The 23,277-nt window shown below is 37.9% G+C and overlaps 1 protein-coding gene across 1 annotated transcript in view; it reads left to right on the top strand.

The window, feature by feature from the left end:
* The window catches only part of ELP3 (elongator acetyltransferase complex subunit 3), a 100,888-nt gene that overhangs the window by 65,399 nt on the left and 12,212 nt on the right, over nt 1-23,277 (top strand). Inside the window, exons 11-14 of the mRNA XM_008705101.2 lie at nt 4,748-4,838; nt 7,184-7,249; nt 8,869-9,096; nt 10,271-10,352. Coding sequence (XP_008703323.1) covers nt 4,748-4,838; nt 7,184-7,249; nt 8,869-9,096; nt 10,271-10,352 — 467 coding nt within the window. The remainder of the gene's footprint in view (nt 1-4,747; nt 4,839-7,183; nt 7,250-8,868; nt 9,097-10,270; nt 10,353-23,277) is intronic.

Below are 23,277 nucleotides of genomic sequence, written 5' to 3'. Positions count from 1 at the left end.
GCTCTAGACATCACTTTGAAAGGTTTTTGATGAGCAAATTGCAAATATTAGTGCCTCTAAGCTTAAAATGTTACCTATCGAAATAGAAAAGTGAATAAATATTCTTGAGTGTAATCTCTTTTCAAGTCAAGAAAGTGAAACTAGATTGAAACAAATTGAGAAACCTAAAAATAATTTTAACTCCTACCTAGATAGAGTTCAGATGGTCAGTAATCTCACCTGGGCTTTGAACTCCTAAAACACTATAACAGTATCTGTTTATCTTTATATATTCCAGATTGCTTAATACATTACTTTGCACATAGAAGAACCTCAGGATATATAGAATTCTTTCCCTTTGTTTTCATTGAAAAAGACCTTATCACTGAAAGTGGAGCTTGCCACATTTCTATTCCTTAATGAGGAAGAACTCACATCTGGTATACTCCAAGCATGTCACTGCCAAAGACTATTAAAACCATGTTGCAGGGTACCTGGGTGGCTCAGTCAGTTAAGCGTCTGCCTTCCACTCAGGTCATGATCTCGGTTGCCCCACATCGTCAGGGCTTCCTGCTCAGCAGGGAGTCTGCCTCTCCCTCTGCTCCTCCCCCCCCCCAGCTGTGCTCACTTGTGCGTGCACACTCTCTCTCTTAAACGAATAAATAAAATCTTTAAAAATACACATGTTGCATTTTTGTAGTGATAGACATAAATTTAAGGATATTTATGAATTGTCAGCATCATTATAAAGCCCTTTATTATCAGGTCCTCTCTGACTTGTGCTTCACAGTAACCAGAGCCAGCTTCTGGGACGTGTGACCTGTGCAGTCTCATAGGGCCTTGAACTTGGCTTAATGCTTTGCTTTCACCATCTTAAAATTATTAACAACTTCTTAACAAGAGGCTGTTGTCATAGTACTAGGCCCCACAAATTATTAGCCAGCCCTGTTGGTAATTATTTCTGTCATATAATTTTACTTAACAACACTATATGATAAAACCAATGCCTTAGAGAGTTTACTTCCTTTGAAAATTTTAGTGTCTTTTAAAAGTACTGGTTCATGGGGCACCTGGGTGGCACAGTCGTTAAGCGTCTGCCTTCAGTTCAGGGCGTGATCCCAGTGTTCTGGGATCAAGCCCCACATCAGGCTCCTCTGCTAGGAGCCTGCTTCTTCCTCTCCCACTCCCTCTGCTTGTGTTCCCTCTCTCACTGGCTGTCTCTCTCTGTCAAATAAATAAAAATAAAATCTTTAAAAAAAAAGTACTGGTTCATTATTTAAAATATTTGTAGAGAGCCCATCTTCCTTTCCCTTCCCATCTCTCCTTCCCATCGCCTACGGAGGCATTGACCACAGCATGTCTGTCATCTGAAGAAATGGAGAGTAAGGGTAAGAGAGTGCAGTGGTGGCAGCTTGAATAGTTAGGAGATTGGTTACATTGAGCAAAAAACTGTTTGATTTAGCAAATAAGTAAATATACTAAAGATAAGAGAGCCAGATTTCTTACTGTCTGAAGGGATTTATAAACATTGAAAGGTAGAAAATTGAACACTGGATTAGAATTGTAATTATCAGCATGAACTCACAGATTTTTAAAATTTACATGTAGAAATAGTTATAGATGTATGTTTACATGTGTGCATGTATGAACGCCTATATGCACATACAAATGTGTATGTATATACATAAATTTCTTGGTTGTTTACACTGAGAGAATCTGGAGGCAATGACACCTCAGTAGTGATGAGCACAGCGAATGCCCAGATCTTGATTTCTAAATACCATTCCCCAGTAAAAGTAATCAGGGCTGCTTGGAAAAATGGCTGGGGCAGCAAACATACAAAATAAACCTGGAACGTCTTGTTCCAGAAAGTAAGGAAATATTCAGAGAATGAGGACATGTCAAAAGGACCCAGAAACCAGCCTGAATACATACCCACTGGCCAAATCTAATTTAAGCAACAAAATAAATAACATTAGCATCAGATTACAATTCTTTGAATAAAAAAGGAATCCATGAGTTCATAAGTGAATAAATAAGTGGAGAAGAGAAAGTTCTTCATTGTAGTACAAGCCCAACTAATAAATGCAGAAGGGATGATAGATAATCACCAGTTTGACGGTCATAATAGGGACGGTGGAACAGGTGTCATCGGTGTATGTTAGACTAGTAGCTGGAGGGTTGATGAGGAACAAGATATTGTTCTGATACTGTGTACTTGTTTGAGCTCTCATACTGTAAACAGGTGTCCTTTTTTGCAATCTTCTGAATAACCCATTTTTCACATTTTTGTGCTTTGTGTTGATTTTGCTGTTTAAAATGGCCCCAATAGTGCTGAAGTGCTGTCTGGCATTCCTAAGCACAAGAAAGCAGTAATGAGGGGAGCCTGGGTGGCTCAGTCGTTAAGCATCTGCCTTTGGCTCAGGGCGGGATCCCGGAGTCCTGGGATCGAGCCCCACATCGGGCTCCTCTGCTGGGAGCCTGCTTCTTCCTTTCCCACTCCCCCTGCTTGTGTTCCCTCTCTCGCTGGCTGTCTCTCTCTCTCTGTCAAATAAATAAATAAAATCTTAAAAAAAAAAAAAGCTGTAATGAGCCTTCTGAAGAAAATAAATATTAGATGAGCTTCATTAAGGCATGAATTATACTGCTGCTAGCCACAAGTATTATGTTAATGAATCAGATATATGTTAAGTAAAGTATCTTTACACGAAATAAACATAAAACAGGGTTCTATGTATTGATCAGTTGAAGAAAATGTGACTAAGGCTCACAGAAACCTAACACTGCATTTTCTGTAAGAGCGGTGTTTGAATAATTGCGACTACAGTGCCCATGGCACTTTATAGAATTTAAGTGCAGTGAATAACTAGAATCAAATGTATCTGTCCTATGATGGGTACTAACAGTGATTGCCACTGATTTTATCAGATTAATGTTATATATCGCAGGATTTTAAATTTTACCTTTAAGTCATGAAAGTACATGTATTTGTGAGTTATTTATAAAATGTCTCAGGGTAAATGGGGTGCCTGCGTGTCTCAGTTGGTTAAGCATCTGACTTCAGATCAGGTCATTATTTCAGGGTCCCGAGATTGAGCCCCAAAGCCCCACATCAGGCTCTGCACTGAGTGGGGTCTCCCTCTCCCCCTGCCCCTCCCCCCACTTGTGCACTTGCATGCGCTCTCTCTCTCTCTAAAATAAATAAAACCTTAAAAAATGTTTCAGGGTATAAAAGGGCATTTAGAAGACTTGAACTTTAATATTTAGGACAGTATATTTGTGCATTCCTTGCTGAAATAAACCTTTTTTTTTTTTTACTTCACTAACCTTCATTTAGTTGCCTCTGATTACTAATTAATTTTTTTTAAGATTATTTGTTTGAGAGAGAGAGTGTGTGTGACAGGCGGGAGAGGGAGAGAGAGTCATAAGCAGACTGCTCGCTGAGCTCAGAGCCCCATGCAGGGCTCGATCTCACAACCCTGAGATCATGACCTAAGCTGATACCAAGAGCCGGACACTTAACCAACTATACCACCCAGGCACCCCTGCATCTAATTTAAAATGTATTTGATTTAAAGAAATTATAGCTCCAAAGATAGAAACTTTTTTTTTTCACCAAAAACTGTAAGTAAACCATATATATTAACTAATCACTCTAAAATATATTCTTTAATATCACTCTCATTCTGAACTCCCTGGTGTGTCATTTTCTTAAAGAATTTTGACTTATCGTTGCTTTATGTAATGTCTAATGGAAACTCTACTGGCTTCCAGAGCCTAATAGATTCACTGTATATAGCTTTTAATGCTAATTGATGGGCTTTTGATACTTTTGAGAGAGTGAGAAATCTTATTAGAATCAAATGGGTGAATTAGCTAATTGTATATACTTAACATGACTCGAGTTGATTCAAGAGCAAATGAGAAGAAAAGATATTTGGTATGTTCTTCAAATCTTTCTTCTAATGAACCAGATATTAGACAAAACAAATTGGAGACTTGTCTTTGAATAGGAAACAGATGTGCTAGGCATATTCTTCAGATTTTTTTTAACTTTTATCTTCAGATTTTTGTCTAGAAGAGGGTTTTGGGAGCTACTAAAATAGAGCTTATAACTTCACCTTTTGATTGAAATCTCCTAGATGCCTGGCACTTCATGCTGTATTAATGCCAGGGAATAAAATTTATCTCCTCTTAACTTTAGGCAAGCTGTTAATCTTCTAATGCAGAGTCACTTCTAATTTAGATTTCTAGGAAATGGGGAGGGGCGGGGGAGTATTCTTTGAGACCAGTTGTTGGTTGAGCCAGGCTTTTGAGCTTCCTGGTTACTTATCATTCAGCAACTGTATGGGCAAGTGTTTATAAGCTATTAATAAAGCAGTGCATTAATAATAATTGTTATTTCTCCTCTTTAAACAAATTGGATTTTATTTAAAAAGACAGTTGTATTTCTTGTTTCTCTTAGTGCAAATACATGTCTTCAGCCAAAAATCATTACTGATGGTTCAGACATTTGTTTTACACTTTGTAATCTTATGAAGTGATTTTCATCGGGTGTTTCTCACAAAAACCCTGAGTGGTAGGTGAAAATCATGATTTCATGGATGGGAAAACAGGGGCAGAGAAGCCCTGAACCTTGCTTCCTGTTTACAATATTCTGCTTTTCTGATCTGCTTTGTAGGTTTTTGTTTCCTTTTTGTAATATCCCTGCCTTACTACTGTAGAGAATGATTTATATTTTACAACAGCTAATGTCTTTCTTTTGCAGAGATATTCCAATGCCCTTAGTCAGTTCAGGAGTAGAGCATGGTAATTTGAGAGAGCTGGCATTTGCAAGAATGAAAGACCTTGGAATACAGGTAAGAGTCTGATCCTAACTGTTGAGATCAAAGTCATCTGAAGCACAAAACATTTTGATACTAACTTTGACACATACTTACAGACACAAGTTTGGTCAAAAAGTTTCACATACTGAACGCATTGTTACTCCGCAACATGAACTGGAAACTAGTGGTTGCAAAGGCTGCATCTTACCCCTTGCACCCCTTTGCTGTCTTCTAAAAGAATGTAGGCTTGCTGATTTAAGAGTTGCTTTTTTACCTACTCAGATGCCAGCTATGTGTGCTCAGCTCTCTTTTTTAATTTTGAAGTACTTCTTTTTTTCTTTCTTTTGAAGTACTGGGTATTTGATTCTTGACTAGCGGTGATAGACGATACGAGCATACATTTGAAGAAACAAGGATTACATGGATAAAATGATTACCAAACAATGCTGTTGCCCACATATTCCAATGTCACGTGCCCCACTCCACCCCCATGTCTGTTCAGGTACTTACTTCTTTCACAGATATTTACTAAACATCTTTCTTCTGGCCCAGGAATCTGCAACAGTCTCTGCAGGTGACTCTTAAATCACCCTAAGGTTATGACATAAATTCACAGTGCCCTAGAAACCCTTCCTTATTGCTGCTAAAGAGAAAAAGCCGGGAGTGGGGTCAAGGCCTGAGCATTGATTCCTGGGCTCTGCCTTGGAATTGTTTGTCCAATGTATTATAGCAATTAGTAGCACCAAACAAGACTATGCCTATTCTGCTTCCCAGTTTCCAGCCGTCCTTGTCTTCCAACCCCTCTCTTCTCTGAGAATACCATAACCAAAGTGACTGACCTGGCCTGGTTATCCTGATAATCTCATCGTCTAGCTGTCATCTTTAACCCAGTGTCCCTTTTAAACCTTGATAGCCTCTCTTAAACTGGGAAGACTGAAATTCAGTGATAGCCCAAAGACATCTGCTTCACATAGGCAATGTCTTTGCCAGAAAATAAGCACACACCTATCTCTGCTTTTTAAAAAGCATTCTCCAGGTGCCTGGGTGGCACAGTAGGTTAGGCTTCTGATTCTTGATTTTGGCTTGGCCTGTGATCTCAAGGTTTTGGGATCGGGCCCTATGCCAGGCTTGTGCGCTGGGCATGGAGACTGCTTGGGATTCTCTTTCACCCTCTCCCTCTGCCCTTGCTCCCCCCCCCCAAAAGGTATTCTCTCATAGCCCCTCTCCAAAGGCACGTAACTATGGTGTGTTCACATGCAAACTACTATATAGAATTGCTGTAGCTTAAAGACAACATCTAAATGTAATAGATTTGTAATTACAGAGACTTGTGACTCTTGTTCGCTACATCAGCAAAGCATTATCATCTTCGGCTGGTTCCTGGGACATGGAAATAGCTTTGTTTTTATAGAACTGAATAATGAGCTCTTATTTTTCTCATGGAGTTCTATACGTATATAACTACTTCATAAATATGCTATTTTGGTAATATAGCTTGCATGACACCATCACATTTCCTAGCATGATCTTTTCTCACTGGTAGAAAATGTTAGAATCCGGACAATAATTTTACAATTTGTTCTGTAGGGGAAAATATACCATATAACAGAATACTTTAAGAATTTTGTAATTATAAATGTCAAGCTGTGTAATATGCACACTGGGTTGTGGACTAGAAGTGAGAGTCGCGTCACATGAGCTTGGCCGTGTAGAGACCAGGCACTGCGTGCGTATCATCTGCAGGCAGCTCCGTGCCTCCTAGTGATACTCTCGCGACTATGGCTGAGACTTTTTTCTTCCTTTTTTCCTCCCTTCCTTCCTCCCATCCTTTCTTCCACAATGCCCTTCTCTGAAAAGAAAACAAAAAACAAAAAAAAAAACCCACACCAGTCTTTCAGCATCCCTCTTTTTGACCTTTGTAAAATGATACGAACATGGTGATGCTAAAAATATTAACTGCCATAAAATGGTGAAGGTTTTAAAAAATTACGAATTTGCTTTTTATTCTTCTATATACATAGTTTTGGATTGTACTTTCAGGTATAGTTATGTCCCCTGGGTAAACCTATTTTCAGATTTTAGGACATATGTTATTTACTTTGAGTATTATATATTGATCTCAGAATTCTAAGCTTGTTTTTAAAACGTTACTGTACTAACTTTATACTTTGTTTCCTTCCCCCATCCTTAGATTTATTAAAGATGGTTTTATTTTTAAATTTAGTTCTTTTTCTCTCATTGTAAATTATGTCCAAACTGAATTTCCAGCCCAGGGTTTGGTGGAAAGGTGTGAATAAAAATTGAATTAGTTACCACAGTTTTGTATTTGCCCCTCTCATCCACCTTTTTTTTTTTTCTCTCTTTTTTTTTTTTGGCAGTGTCGAGATGTAAGAACCAGAGAGGTTGGAATCCAAGAAATTCATCACAAAGTACGGCCCTACCAGGTTAGTTTCTTCATTTTATAGAGAGATTGGGTCCTGTTCATAAATCTTTGGCAAGCCTGGACCCACGCTTTCTAACCAACAGGACTGATCCTTAGAAGTTAATAATAAGTAAACTAAGCAAAGACTAATTTGAGGATCAGATATGGATGTCAAGACAGGAAAGGCAAGTATGAGGGTGGGTGAATCGTAGAAGAACCAGGCTAGGAAAACCAAGTCTGAGCTTCATTCTGGATCATCACAATCCACCAGAAGTTTCTGCAGGGTTAGAAATGTTCTATAATCTGCGCCATCCAATATGGTGTCAGCCACCAGCTACATGTGATATGTGACTCGTAAGCACTTGAAAAGTGGCCAGTGCAGCTAAGGAACTGAGTTTTTAATTTTACTTACGTTTAATTAATTCAAATATAAATAGCCACATGCAGCTAGTGGCTACCTTCACGTAGAGCTGGATGTGATGTTTATTTCTGTGTGTACAGCTATTAAATTCTATCCCATTGGTGGTAATCAAATGAGTGGATGGGCCCTTATCCACAGGGTTCCACAAAACTTAAGCTTAATGCCCAAAGCATTCATGTCTGTAATGAGTTAACTCCTCTCCTATATACCTATAATGCCTAGCTGTGTGCCACATTTCCTGTGGGAGTTAACTCTCTTGTGGAACCCCATTTGAGAAAGACCAGATGATACCTGCATTGATATTTTTAACATTTGGGACCTTGTGAGGAAAAAGTAGACCCAAACACAGTTCATCTTTTTTCCAAATTCCTTTGCAATTAAGTTACTTAGCAAACATTAAGTTTGAGAAGAAACATAAGCATTAGTCTGAATTGTTCACCTCACTAAGGGTACAATCCACCCATTTTTGGAATGTGTCTGGGTGTGACCATGTCCACATATGTAGGTTTCTCTATGCATATTGTTACATATTGCTTATGTAGATGCAAAGTTCAAGGGCCACTTGAACAATGAGTTGAAGAGTCAAAAGCCTATGTAGATTGCTCCCAAAAGGGCTTCCCCCAAAAGCTACTTTCCAGTGCTTGAATTTTCTTTGGTGTTTAAATCTTATAACTAACTAGGCATAATATTTTAAAGGGCTCATCCCTTTAAAGGAATACCATACTTTCTTAAAATCCCATCAAGAAACAAGTGACCAATAACACATTTTCCCCCCAAAAGCAGGTTTTAGTGGAAGAGATAAAGGCTAGACATGAAACTGTTGAGCCACCTGACTGTTCTGGGGCTCAGTGGTGCTCCCAGGAGCTAGAGATGTGATATAATGTATAATTTTACCTTAGAGACTCTTCATGGAGGATCAAAGATTGAAGTACAGAGAAGCATTTACTAAGTCCGATCGCAGCAAGAAACTCAAGGTTAATGAAGTTCAAATATGTTTTCCTTTTATAATATTCCATGAACAAGGCATGAACTCTTATTTAATCATTGATATGTGAGAGTAGACAAGTAAAAAGAAACATAATTTATGATTATTCATTCTTTATCCTTAATTGGGTATATTAGCCTACATAAGTAAACACTTAAAACAATGAATTTTGTTCTCTAATTAAAAAAATATGTTTTTCTCTAATTTAAAATTTTTTATAATTTTTCTTAAACAGGTTGAATTGGTAAGGAGAGATTATGTTGCAAATGGTGGCTGGGAAACATTCTTATCTTATGAAGACCCAGATCAAGACATATTGATTGGCCTCCTGCGATTACGAAAGTGTTCAGAGGAAACCTTCCGTTTTGAACTGGTTGGAGGTGTTTCCATAGTTCGAGAGCTGCATGTGTATGGAAGTGTAGTCCCTGTGAGCAGTCGAGATCCTACTAAATTTCAGCATCAGGTATCCTGTATTCCATTTCTATTTGACTGTAATTAAGAAATTGCCCAGGGATGCCTGGGTGGCACAGTCAGTTAAGCATCTGACTTGATTTCGGCTCAGGTCATGATCTCAGGGTCGTGAGAATGAGCCCTGCATTGGGCTCTTTGCTGATCTTGGAGCCTGCTTGAGATTCTCGCTCTCCCTCTGCCCCTCCCCCCCACTTACTCTCACAAGTGCATGCACTCTCTCAAAAATAGATTAATAAGGAAGGAATGAAGGAAGGAGAAAAAAATTGCCCAAAGGTGGAAAAGTGAAAAAGAATGGGTTGGGCGGTACAGAGGAAGAGACCGTGAAAGAGGAAGTAGGACAAGTAAGACAAGTACAAAAACCGAGGAACTAAAATTTTATGTTCAGGGTTGTTTTCTCTCCAAGTTGTACCCTTTTGGGTGTGAGAGGAAAAGGATTGAGAGAGAAATTTGAGACTCAGTCAAGTAGAATATAGTATTAGATTGAACCAAATAAAATTGCTATTTTTGGAAGTCAGAAATGGTCTAATACCAGCGATTTCTTATGATTCAACTATGTATTATGAAATCAAAGCCAATGATAATGTAAAAGCACTTGTGAAATATTAAAGCTCTTCATAGATGCAAGCTGTATCTGATAGATAGTGAAATGCTATTCCACTCCCTACAAACAACCTAAATAAACAAATAACTCACTTTTTCAGATTTCCAGAAAATGGCTTAAAACCACTAATGGTGGATATAGCATAAACCCCAAACTTGGTGATTTAAGAATATTGCCTGGTTTCAAAAACCTTTTAGAAATTGGAGGGGTGACTAATAGAGACAAGATTAGATGCCCCAGACTTCATCACCTGGAGATTGCCTAGAGCTTATTTAAAAAGAGACGGAAGTTGAGAGGGAATTGCCCCCTTCCTGTGATGAGATTGCATCATCCACAGAATACCTTTTGATGGCTTTTATTGCAAAATTATTGCCTTTTTTACTAGTCTGCTATAGTGTATTTTTGGTATAATTGAATGGTTTCTCTTTTCTTATCCCCATAATTTTTTTTTGTCACTCTTATTTTAGCAGATTTTAGCAACTACTGAATATTAGCCTTTTTGTTTTGCAGACCCTTCTTAATGACTTCCTTCTTAATTCCCTAACCTCTCTTTTGCTCTTTCCAGGGATTTGGCATGCTGCTGATGGAGGAGGCAGAAAGAATAGCTAGAGAAGAACACGGATCTGGGAAAATAGCTGTTATATCAGGTAACTAGAGGAAAACAGAGGTGATGATTCAGTCGCATTTTTAACTTGGTATCACAATTAAAACGATCTCAGGCCTCTCTTGCCCCTATTTATGATTATTCACAATTGGGCAGAGTATAATAGTGAAAGACCTATGGTCAAACACAGAATTCCTGCAAGCAGTTTGGTGGCATAATCTCAGAAGCATCCATTTCTGAGTGGCAAGACCAGTAATCTGGATCCTGTCTTCCTTGCTGTCTGTCACACCAGTCCTCTGTCTAGCCCACTAGTTATGGTCATTTCTTCTCTTACACTTTGTGCCCACTCTGTCTGAGAAAATGAAATTTGGTGGTAAGGATCCAAGAAAAAGTAAACCAATATGGCCATTATCAATATTGTTGTTCAGAAACTGAAAATGGAACTCAGGTGCCAGTATGAGATGTTTAAAGGTAGAGTTCTTTGCTCCTTAAATATTGTCCTCAGTGACTTTGCTTCTGGGAAACAGCTTTCCCCTGTTTGGAAGTTTCCCCATACTTTGTCTAGGACATCAGGTAATTGGGGAAGTGGGCACAAAAGGAAATTCTAGTATGAATGGAGCAAAAATAACATATATACCCTTTCACTCCTACACTTTAGTACTATATCCTTACAAAAACTGCTCTTCCCAATCAGAAGCTAACATGGGAGAAAGCTATGATCAGAACATTGGTTGTTTTCCTCCAGCATTTGTTTTCCCATTAGAAAACATTCTCTCTTAAAGGCAGATTATTTTCTTTTAAATCTTTTAAATAATCTTTCTGAAAACGAAAGTTGAAATATATTTTTTTAAATCAATAAGTTGTTGCTAATCAATAAATCGATACCCTTGCCTAGATATTAACAATTATAATTATGAAAATGTAATGACCCAGGCTCACTTAATCATTTAGTCTGGCTGTGGTTTTTGGTATAATCCAGACAGATTAGTAAAGCATTTCTTAACATGGCTTAGCTTTTTATATATTTTCCTCTGTTATCTTTAATTTCACTAAAGAAGAGGGAACTAAATGAGGCTCACCTGATTGATACTGATATTTGTAATAAAAAAATGTTTACCTCTCAACTGTTTAACCTGTGGTTGTTCAGAAGTCAACCTTTCCTGGTACCAGGAAGGGCCAGCCTGACTCAGGACTCCTTCTACACACAACTGTGGAGGGTTGAGAGCACCTGAAATTTCAGTGGTCCCTTTTGCCTAGAGCACTGCCAGTGTTTTCAGCACAGTACTTCTCAAGTCTTAAATGTGCCCATGCTTCACCTGGAGATCTTGTTAGAATGTAGGCTGGTGATGGGTATTAGGAGGGCACGTATTGCATGGTGCACTGGGTGTTATACTCAAGTAATGAATCATGGAACTTTACATCAAAAACTAGGGATGTACTGTATGGGACTAACATAATATAATAAAAAAATATTATTTAAAAAAAAAAGAATGTAGATTCCGACTCATTCAGTCTGGGATGGGGCTTGAACGTCATATTTCTAACCAGCTCTCAGTGATACTTACACCTGTTGTTTCTTCAGACCACACTTTGAGTAGCAAGGTTTTCATATTCTCTTCCAAATCATTAAGGTCAGGATAGTCTCTGTGGCCCTGGCAGTGCCTGTGCTCCCACAGTCTGCTGTGCAATCACATGGTTTTCTGGTGTCTGTGGGAACATCATCAATTTTAAAACTGAAGAGCATTGGTATTCTATCACTTCTCCACATTATTTAATTAGCCTTCATAATATCCATCTCTTTTTAGAAGTGTTACATGCACAGAGGGCCCCTGACTTGCCTGAGGTTCTATTCAGTTGCCCATAAGAGCCTCAGTTACTGTTTTTTATGAGCAGGGTGTCTTTCTAAGTGGAAATCCGCATCTGTTCTCTTTATGGCTTTTTATCATAATCTAAATAATAGCTCAATTTCAGATCATCTGCCTGTAGAATTTTTAAAATAGTAAGAGACTTACTGAAAATAGGGAAGAACCTTTCTCCTTATCAGCACTACAATAGGACCACTAGATTTCTGTATAGGGGGTTTCTTTTGGCCAGTTTCTGTAGAAGCAGTCCTGGATTGTCTTTTTGAACCAAAGTGAGTTCTGTAGGAGGAAGGAAGCATTACTTCCTGTTACTCTAGTCTATAAGCTGGACCATTGCTTTCTATTGAGGAAATCACATAGGGCCTTGACTTTCTCTTTGACTCAACATCTGATCACCTTTCAAATGAAAAAGCCAAGAACATTTGCTCTCTGTATGATGCATTTTATTTCTCTAATTTAGAAATATATTACTATTCCAGTTAAGTTTCTGAATCAGACACCTGAGATGTCCATTATGCAGAACTTTGAGTTGTGCAGATTTAATGTATTATTATCACGTCTTTTATGTTGCTTTTTTCCTTCCATGTTTGTTCATTTTTTACTTTGAGTATAGTGGGTGTGGTTGTGTGTGTGTGTGTGTGTATGTGTGTGTGTGTGTATTTTAATTCGTTTTTTTAAAAAGTCAAACAGTTGTTCTCCATAAATGGATCCTTGGAATGAAAAACTCTGCGATCTCAGGGGTGTTTGTGCACTGTGCTTACTCACAGTGCATCATTAGACGGGCTGTATAGGAGGAGACACGTGGCGGGGAGAGGGTTTGGATTCCATTCCTGTGTTGACAGTAGCACTCCTTGTGATCTTGGATAATTTCACTTGATCTCCATGGACCTTTCTTTCCTTACTAAAAACAACTGAGGTAGGTTATCTGTCACAGTTCTAGAGTCTAAAACTCTGCCCCTCAGTGTCTTCACGAACTCTTTTAGGGCTCAAAGTAACCAATTATGTTTTACTGATTACATCTTAAGTAGATTCTTTTCTAAAACCATGTTAGGAAGCGCTTCAACTTCATTAGTTATTGAGTTCTGTCTCCTTGTGCATTGGGTATTTGATGATAAAGATTATACAGTTTCCCATAGGTAGGTTATCCTATCCATGATTTGTGGATGCATATTGACTTCAGTCACAATTTGGTGATACTTTGTGACCTAAGCGTCCTGTGTTTTTTCTGACCTTGTCCTTGATTTGTAAATCCATCCTTGTTCTGGTCTGTAGGTTTTTGTACACAGTGGTGGCCTAGATATTCTGTCCTGGCATAACTAGTAGCTTGAGCAAGGGAGAGACAGGTCATTTATCATTCTGGTTACTGTGACTGTAAGAGTAATGCACTTATGTAGAGGGTTTTTTTAATTACATTCGGATTCATTATGACTTCCCCTCAACTTGCCAGCAGATTTTTTGTTACTTGGATTTATAATCTTTGATTCTGCCTCTAGACAGTATGATTAACTGCACAGTAGATCTGATTTGAAACACTAGTCAGAAAGACTCCATGTGTTCTATTTTTCCCTATTAAAAATAAATTGGTTTTTATCTCTGTTACCTCAATAGATTTTATTTCTAGAGGGTATATACTGAATATTTTACAGCTGATTGATCCTTTTTTAAAAAGATTAACTTTATAGCTTACATGAGAAAATTGAAAATTTTCTTGTTTATTGGAGTCAAATGAAGCACTTTCTTAGACTTTTAAGATTATTCATCCTATTTTTTTAAGTATGTATATTTGTCTTAGTAGACTGTGTTTTAAAGTTAACCATCAACTCTAAATGTGAAAATTAAAGCAAAAGTGAAATGTTTGGCTTCATCAACATCAAAATCACCAAACGTGTTGAAGATCTGAGTTCAAGGACCCAGTGCTGAGAGGCCAGGGAGTACAAGATGCTGCCCTGTCGTTGAGGAATGTTGCTATTGGACTGCACGGCTAACTCAGTCTTCACCCCACAAATTATCCTTAACTGCAGAGGAAGATAAATTTTTCTCTCTACTTACATCTCAACTCATGATTAATTGCCTCAGAATAAGAAAGTAATCTTTTTCTACATACAAAAATGGGTAAATCGATAGGATAAGAGCAACCAGTTTACAAAATAATGCGTAGGCAGTTAATTACTGCTAAATATCCAAGCAATTAATTAGTCCCCATTACATCCAAGTGCTTTAGTGTCTCTCCCCAACTTACTCATGTAGCTTCTATCAACATACATCTGCTTAAGATTAACAAATCATATCAACTTAAAAGCAGTGATGTTTATGTGGATGATGAACGTTCTTTCTAATACGTTAAGATGAAACAGTTTTTTCTTTCCCTGTCGTATGGTGTAAAGTGCAGGTGATCATACCATAGAACCTAACTACAACATTTGAAATGCCATCACTAATAATCACCATGGAAACCGGAGATCTCTGATGTCACACTGCCCGTACCACTTCCAAAAGGGCAAATATAACTGTTGATAGCTACTATTTAAAAAGCCACTTAATACCCCTGACAGAATGATTTTTTTTCTTTTGGCAATTTTGGCTAGGTATCAGATCCAATCATGTTACCGTTTCTGTTTGCCAAGCTAATTGCTATGCATCAAGACGAACAGCTATTCCCCAAGCTCCCCCTAGTACCTTCGTCATAAGCGGTATTCTATTTATGTTCTTTCAAGTAGAAAATTAATATGGCCATTGGCCAAGAATTGTACAAGGCTGATAGATCACACAGTGGTGGTGAGAAATGAGGAAAATGTCCGAATGGTTGATGACAGAAATCACTGAAGTCAGAGACTGTTAGCCATTTTGTTTAAACCCATTAAACAGGCACAGAAGAGGGAAGGGAAGAAGGTAAATATACAGGGTGAGTAAACCTTAAGCCTTAAACATAGAGTGAGTAAACAAGTCCCTGTGGAGATGAGATCATTCTAAATCATGATGCTCAGAATATGATCCTAAGGCTACATCTATAGTTCCAACCAGTGAAAAAAACATCAACGTGCCTGTACCTTATATAACCCAATATGGTTTCCCAGGACCGAAATGAATGGTCTGGTACCCCAGAGCCAGTGTTTAGTGATATGTGGGCAGAAAATAACAGTCGTTTGGTTTCATTAAACTACAGATGGCTTAGATTTACTTATTGGACCCCAGAAACCTCACCTGTATTCCAGGCTGCAACCCCTTCTCCCTTAATTTAAGGTGAGGGTAGTTTTATTCTTTGCATGATAATCTAGGTGGAAAGAAGTGTGCATTTGTAACTAGATCTGTCTGGTAATGGACTCATAATCCTTACCAAAATGCCTAGGAAAGCTTCTCCTCATTTTGGCTTATCTGTGTGCTGATGGACACAGGAAGCCTGCCAAAGAAAGGCAGACGGGTCTGTGCTGCACATGCGCGTGTGCATAGCGCTTCTCAGAAAGGAAGGGAAGAGATGGTGCGCTCTTGTTTCTGTCTCATCCCTTTACATAATTTCTCTTTTAATAAATTACTCCCTAATTAAATGCACATTGTTAGGGTTCTGTATATTCCTCTGTTTCTCACACTTCAGTATTCTAACAGTTATACATCCTTCTTTTTTTGGTTCATGTTCCCACAGGATTTTATCATGGTGGTGGCTAATATCTTTCTTTTTGAAGACAATAGATACAACATAAAATACTGCTTTGCTACCAGGATTTTCTTAATTTTAGCATCATTATTAATCAGACTAGCATTGATGATGCTAGATAAGAAATTAGCTAAGTGTTTGCTAATTGGTGTCTGTATTGCCACTGGACTGTGGAGACATTGTTGCCCAGCTCCTCTCAGGACTCTATTCCCTGACTTGACATTTACTCATTTGTAGATGAATCAGGTACCAGATTGTAGTACTTTGCATATCGAGTGCATTATACTCATCCCTCCCTTGGTATCTCATGACTATATTAATTAAGGCATGTTTTTCAAGTGTTCCTGAATAAGCCACTAGTGAGTTTCCACTGTTTGGATCTCTCCAGCAGCTGGATTTATGGTGAGGTTTCTTAGGCCGGAGCTAGTGATCCGGGTAGGTAGTAGCTTGTTGGCCCTTGAGGGACAGCATCTGGCAAGTGCTGTTGCTCTTCCCAGGTCCTTGCTAGCGAGTCGCCTTGTGTCTCAGAAATAGGCACATGAGCATCCCAGAGGACAGCCTTGCTAATGTCGATGCACATTTGTTGCTTTTTCTCCCCATTCTTGTTCCTCTTAGTTTTTGGATATTAGGAGTTACAACTGTGCGCTTCTGCTTGGGAAGAGGAATAGTGTTATGTCACGTGGCTCCTAATAATATTCCCGTGAGGTCTGGAAGCTTGACTGCCTTTATTGTAAAGTTAGACACTTCACAGACTTTTTTCTGAGGCAGGAAACCTTCTCCAAAGTGGTCTAGTCTAGACTACTCATCATCTGCTGTCTGTCACAAAGTCTGTTTTTAGTTTGTTGCAATGTTAACTCTTTATCAATGTAACTTTCATATGATTAGTTCTGTTCTTTTCTGTGAATATTTGACATTGCTATAATCTATTCGATTTGATAAAATTTTCCTCTTTTAGATTAGAGGCAAGGATTTGGCAGATTCTTCCCCTTCGGGTGAGCAGATCACTAACGCTGGAAAACATTGATGCTGCTTTCCTTAGCAACTAAGATGCTGCTTTTATGGAGTCTTTTAGTTTAAGTATTTCTAATTCCAACAGAGCATAACACAGGGAATTTTTTATTCTTTGGTCAGCCTGGCTTAAACTGTTGTCTCTGACTAATAGTTCACATTTCCAAGACATTAACTGGTAGATTTAGGGTTTTAGATAGTGGTGGTGGGATATGTTTCTTTATCCCCTCCCCCCATCCTCTGAGCATCCAGTTGTCCAGTTTGTCCACTATTTATGAATGAATCACTGATGTTTGGTATACCAGTCCAGAAGCCCCAGATCTAGACCCTGTGTGCTCTGTTACCTCTTATTGCAAATCCTGCTAATTAGTGATTGTTTTGGTTATTTCTTGTTGTGTAACACACCACACCAAGATTTGGTGGCTTAATAGAACAACTATTTTATTTTCTTAGTGATTCTGTGGGTCAGAAATTCAGCAGGGCATAGAAGGGATGGCTCATTTCTGTTTCATGATGTCTAGAGCCTTAGCTGGGGGGGGCTTAAATGGCTGTCAGCTGACTAGGTTGGCTTGTCTGGAGTCTCAGTTCTAGCCAGTAGCAGGTGCTCAGTTCATACTGTCAACATGAGCACCTTGGTTCTTTTCCAGATGACTTGCACATCTCATAGCGTGAAAGGCTGGGCTCTAAGAGGAAGGGAACAAAGATTTGGGCTTAGAAGTCCCGGCACATCTTATATTCATTATCTGTTTCTGTGTAATAAATAACCACAAAACTTAGTGGCTGAAAACAACAAGCAGTTATTGCATAGTTTCTGTAGGTCAGAAATCTAGAAGTGACTTAGCTGGGTACCTCTTTGGCTCACAGTATCTCATAAAGCTGCAGGTAAGGTGTCAGCTGGGGATGTAATCATTTCAGGACTTAACTGGGGTTGAAAGATCCACAGCCAGGTTTACCGTGTGGTTTTGGCAGGCTTCAATTCCTCACAGGCTGTTGGTTGTAGGGCCACAGTTCCTCACCATGCCACATAGGCCTCTCTATAGGGCTGCTCATCACATGTCAGCTTGCTTCCCCCAGTAGAGTGATCACAGAGACAGCCCCTTGAGATGGAAGCCACAGTCCTTATACCTAGTCTTAGAAGAGAGTCAAGTCCAGCCCACCTTGAAAGGGAAGGGATTATGCAAGACTGAATACCAGCAGATAGTGACCTTTGGGAGTCATCTTAGAGACTGCCTACCACAATGTGACTTAGGCCCCATACTGTTGATTACCAGCGTCATTGGGCCAACCCGAATTTAAAGGGAGAGGAAATACATCCACTTTTAAAGAGATGATCTGGTGACAGCTATTTTTGCCTCCTAAGTTAAATACGTTTTCAGTAACTTGAGATTAACAGGCATACAGTCAGTCAAGGGTTCTTGTCCCAAACCCAATATCAGATTTTCATAGAGCCAGTCATGGCAGCACAATTATACCTAACACTGTCCTAAGCAGGCTTTGGCAGGCCCCCACAAGTAGCCCCTGCATCTAACCTTTTGTCTGCCATCTCTCTTCCATGAGGACATTTCTTTATTTCCCTTTACAAGTCTGTCTAAATACTATCTGATCCTTTAGATCTATGATATTGGCCATTTATATCTTTCTTCTAGGTTATGGAATATAGAAGAGTATCTTTAGGCTGAGGGTACATGGTTTCTCTTTAGAGATATCTTACTCTTATCTACATCCCTTTCCCCCACAAACACCTGAAAATAGTTAATGAACCTTAAAGCCTTTTTTTTTAATTTGAGGAGGTAGTAAATTATTTATGACCAAAAAATTACCATTATAACCATTTTTAAATATACAGTTCACTGGTTTTAGTTACAGTCATAATGTTGTACAACCATCACCCCTATTTCCAAACATTTTCATCACCCCAAACAGAAACTCTGTACTCATTGATACTCCCAATTCTCCCATCTCCCCAGCCCCTAATAACTTCTAATCTACTTTTTGTCTCTGTAAAGTAGAATCATACAGTATGTGGCCTTTTGTCTCTGGTTTATTTCACTTAGCATAATGTCTTCAAGGTTGATCCATACTATATACATTAAAGGATTTTGCTTCCTTTATTAAGACTGAATAATATTCCATGTGTGTATGGTGTGTGTGTCTGTGTGTGTGTGTGTGTGTGTACGTATATTCATATACATTTGGGTTGTTTCCGTCTTTTGGCTATTGTGAATAATGGTACTGTGACATTGATGTACAAATATCTACTCGAGTCCCTGCTTTCAGTTCCTTTGTGTAAATACTCAGAAGTAGAGTTGCTGGATCAAACAGTAATTCTTTCTAACTTTTTCAGGAATTTCCAAACTTTTCTACAATGGCTTCATCATTCATTTTACTTTCCATTAGAGTTCTGATTTTTCCACATCCTTGCCAACAGTTGTTATTTTCCTTTTTTTTTTTTTTTAAATAACCATCCTAGTAGGTGTGGAGTGATATTTTATTGTGGTTTAACTTTGATTTCCTTAATGACCAGTGATGTTGAACATCTTTTTTGTGCTTATTTGTCATTTGTGTATCTTCTTCAGAAAAACATCTATTCACATCCTTTGCTCATTATTTAATTGGGTTGTCTTTCTGTTGAATTTTAGGAATTCTTCATATTTTCTGGATACTGTTTTAAGATCTGTGGTTTGCAAGTATTTTCTTCCATATACATTCATAAAGGTTAGGGATCTGTAGTTTTCTTTGTACTGTGTTTGTCTGGCTTCATTATCAAGGTATTGCCAGGCTCATAGGCTGAGTTAGGAAGTGTCTCTCCTTTTCAGTTTTTTGGAAGTGTTTGAGGATTGTGTTAATTCTGTAAACATTTAATAGAAATCACCAGTAAACCCATCTAGTCCTGGGTTTTTCTTTGTTTGGAGTTTTTGATTACTGTTTCAATCCCCTGACTTGTTATAGGACTATATAGACCTTCTATTTCTTCTTGAGTTAGTCTTTGTAGTTTGTGTTTCTAGGAATTTGTCCATTTTAACTAGGTTATCCAATATGTTGGTGTACACACACATCCATATTGTTGTTCACAGTATTCTTATAATTCTTTTTATTTCTGTAAAGTCAGTAATGTCTCCTCTTTCATCTCTGATTTTAGTGATTTCAGTCTTTTTTTCTTTATACTTTTTTCATACTTTGTAAGATTTCAGTCTTTAAATTTATTAAGATTTGTTTTATGGGGCACCTGGGTGGCTCAGTCGTTAAGCATCTGCCTTCGGCTCAGGGCGTGATCCCAGGGTCCTGGGATCAAGCCCCACGTCAGGCTCCTCCCTCTCCCACTCCCCCTGCTTGTGTTCCCTCTCTCGCTGGCTGTCTCTCTCTCTGTCAAATGAATAAATAAAAAATCTTTAAAAAAAAAAAGATTTGTTTTATGACCTGATATATGATCTAAGTTGGAGAACGCTCCATGTCCATTGTGGAAAGTATATATTCTGCTGTTGTTGAGTGATGTGTTATGTATATGTCTTGTAGGTCTAATTGGTTTAAAGGGTTTTTCAAGTCCTCTATTTCCTTATTGATCTTCTGTCTTATTTTTCAGGAAATTATTGAAAATGTGTATTGAAGTCTCAATTTCTTAATGTAGGCCTATTTATTTCTCCCTTTAGTTCTGTCCATTTTTGCTTCATGTGTTTTGGGGCTCTGTTGTTAGGTGTAAATATGTTTATAATTGTTAAACCTTGATGAATTGAACCTTTTATCAATATATAACATCCTTCTTCATCTCCTGTAAATTTTTTTGACTTAAAATATCTTTGATAGTATATCCACCCCAGCTCTCTTTTGGTTACTACTTATTTTCTTAGTGATTACTTGAGGGATTACAATTAACATCTTAAACTTCCAACAACTTAGTTTGAATAATACGAATTTAGTTTTAATAGTATGCACTTTACTGCTATACATTTCTGTCTCTGTTTTGCCTTGTTACTGTCATAAATTACATCTTTATACCTGTAAGTCTCTTAACAAATTCATAATCATTGTTTTATGAATTTGTCTTTTAAATTATATAGGGAAAAAAAGGAGTTACAAACCAGTACTATAATACTGGCTTTTGTATTTACTTGTGTAGTTAACCTTCAGTAGTGTTCATTCATTCACTCTTCATTCTTCTTCCTTCCTTCCTTCCTCCCTTCCTTCCTTCCTCCCTTCCTTCCTTCCTCTTTGATCCTCCCTTCCTTCCTTCCTCTTTGAGTTACTGTCTAATGTCCTTTTGTTTTAGCCTGAAGGATTCTTGTAGGGTAGGTCTGGTGGTAACAAACTTTCCTAGCTTTGGTTTATATGGGAATACCTTAATTTCTTCTTTATCCATGAGAGATAATTTTGCTATATGTAAAATTCTTAGTTGACAGGTTTGTTTTTTGCTTTCAGCACTTTAAATGTGTCAGCCCATGCCTTCTGACCTCCATGGTTTCTGAGATCAGCTGTTGATATTATTGAGGATCCCTTGTATATGATGAGTTACTCCTCACTGCTTTCAAGATTCTTTGGCTTTTGATGATTTGGCTGTAATGTGCCTCGATGTGGATCTTTTTGAGTTTATCGTGTTTGGAACTTGTTGAGCTTCTTAGAAGTGTAGTTTCATGTCTTTTATCAAATTTGGGAAATTTTGGCCATTATTTCCTTAAATATTTTTTTTCTACCCTTTATCTGTCTCATCTCCCTCTGAGACTTCTGTGATGTGTATGTTGGTATGCTTCATGGTGTCTCACAGGTCTCTTGGGTTCCTTGTTCTTTTTCTTTCTGTTCCTTAGACTGGATAAATTCAGTCACATTATCTTTAAGTTCACTGATTCTATTTTCTGTCTGCTCAAATCTGCAATTGAACTCCTCTAGTAAATTTAAAAATTTTTTGCTATTGTACTTTTCAGCTCCAGTATTTCTGTTTGGTTTCTTCTTATAATTTCTCTTTGTTGACATTCCTTCTTGTTCATGCGATGTTCTGATTTCCTTTAGTTCTCTTTTCGAATTGAAATGTATTTGACATATAACATTGTATAAATCTAAGGCATACAACATGTTGATTTGATAAATTTATATATTGTAATATGATTCACATTATAGTATTTTTAACACCTCTTAACACATCACATAATTATCATTTCTTTTTTGTGGTAGGAATTAAGATCTAGTCTCTTAGATGTTTATAATATTGCTGTCTGTAATCACTGTGCTGTGCATTCAATCTCCAATAATTATTTATCTACAAGTTGCAAGTTTATACCCTTATACAGTATGTCTCCTATTCCCCCACCCTCCCAGCCCCTAGCAACTGCCATTCTACTGTTTTTATGAATTTAGCTTTTTTTAGATTCTACATATAAGTGATATCATACATTATTTGTCTTTGTCGGACTTATATCACTTAGCCTAATGCCCTCAAGGTCCATCCATGTTGCAAATGGCAAGATTTTCTTCTTTCTCACAGCTGAGTAACATTCTATTGCATGTACTATGTACCATATGCCACACTTTTTAATCCATTCACCCACTGACAGACACTTAAGTTGTTTCTATATTTTGGCTAGTGTGAATAATGCTGCAGTGAACGTGGAGTGCATATATCTCTTCAATATCTTGTTTTCATAACCTTTGGTTGTATATACCCAGAAGAGGAATTATTGGATCATACAGTAATTCCTTTTTTTTTTTTTTTGTAATTCTATTTTTAATTTTCTGAAGAACCTCCATACTGTTTTCCATAGCAGCTGCACCAATTTACATTCCCACCAACAGTGCACAAGGGTTCCCTTTTCTCCACATTCTTGCCAACACTTGTTCTTTTGTCTTCTTGCTGATGGCCGTACTGACAGGTGTAAGGTCATATCATTGTGGCTTTGATTTGCATTTCCCTGATAAATAGTGTTGTTGAACACCTTTTCATGTACCTGTTGGCCATGTGGATATTTTCTTTGAAAAAATGCCAGTTTAGTTTATCTGCCCATTTGTAATCAGATTGTTTTCTATAATCAGATACAACTGAGTTGTATGAGTTCTTTAAGGAGATTAACTCCTTAGCCAGTATATGAATTGCATATATTTTTTCCCATTCTGTAGGTTGTCTTCTCATTTTGTTAATTATTTCTTTTGCTGTACAGAAGCTTTTTAATTTGTGCAGTCCCCTTATTTTTGCTTTTGTTGTTTGTCCTCCTTTAGTTCTTTGTGCGTGGTTTCCTTTAGCTTCTGAGCATATTTAATACAGTGGATTTTGCCTGGTAAGGCCAGTGTCTAGGCTTCCTTAAGCACAGCTTCTGTCAAATTCTTTTTTTCCTGGGTTTTCTATTGTTGTCGAGAACTGCACATTTGAATATTATAAGAGTCAGACTCTCCCCCTCTGCAGGGATTGCTTTTAAGGTCTGCAGTCATCCATTTGTATAGTGACTTTTCCAAACTGTTTTTGTAAAGTT

This window comes from Ursus maritimus, unplaced genomic scaffold, assembly GCF_017311325.1.
Source record: "Ursus maritimus isolate PB19 unplaced genomic scaffold, ASM1731132v1 scaffold_11, whole genome shotgun sequence".
In the NCBI taxonomy this organism is placed as follows: domain Eukaryota; kingdom Metazoa; phylum Chordata; class Mammalia; order Carnivora; family Ursidae; genus Ursus; species Ursus maritimus.
Note: the sequence above shows the minus strand (reverse complement) of the source record. Positions and strands in the feature narration are given on the sequence as shown.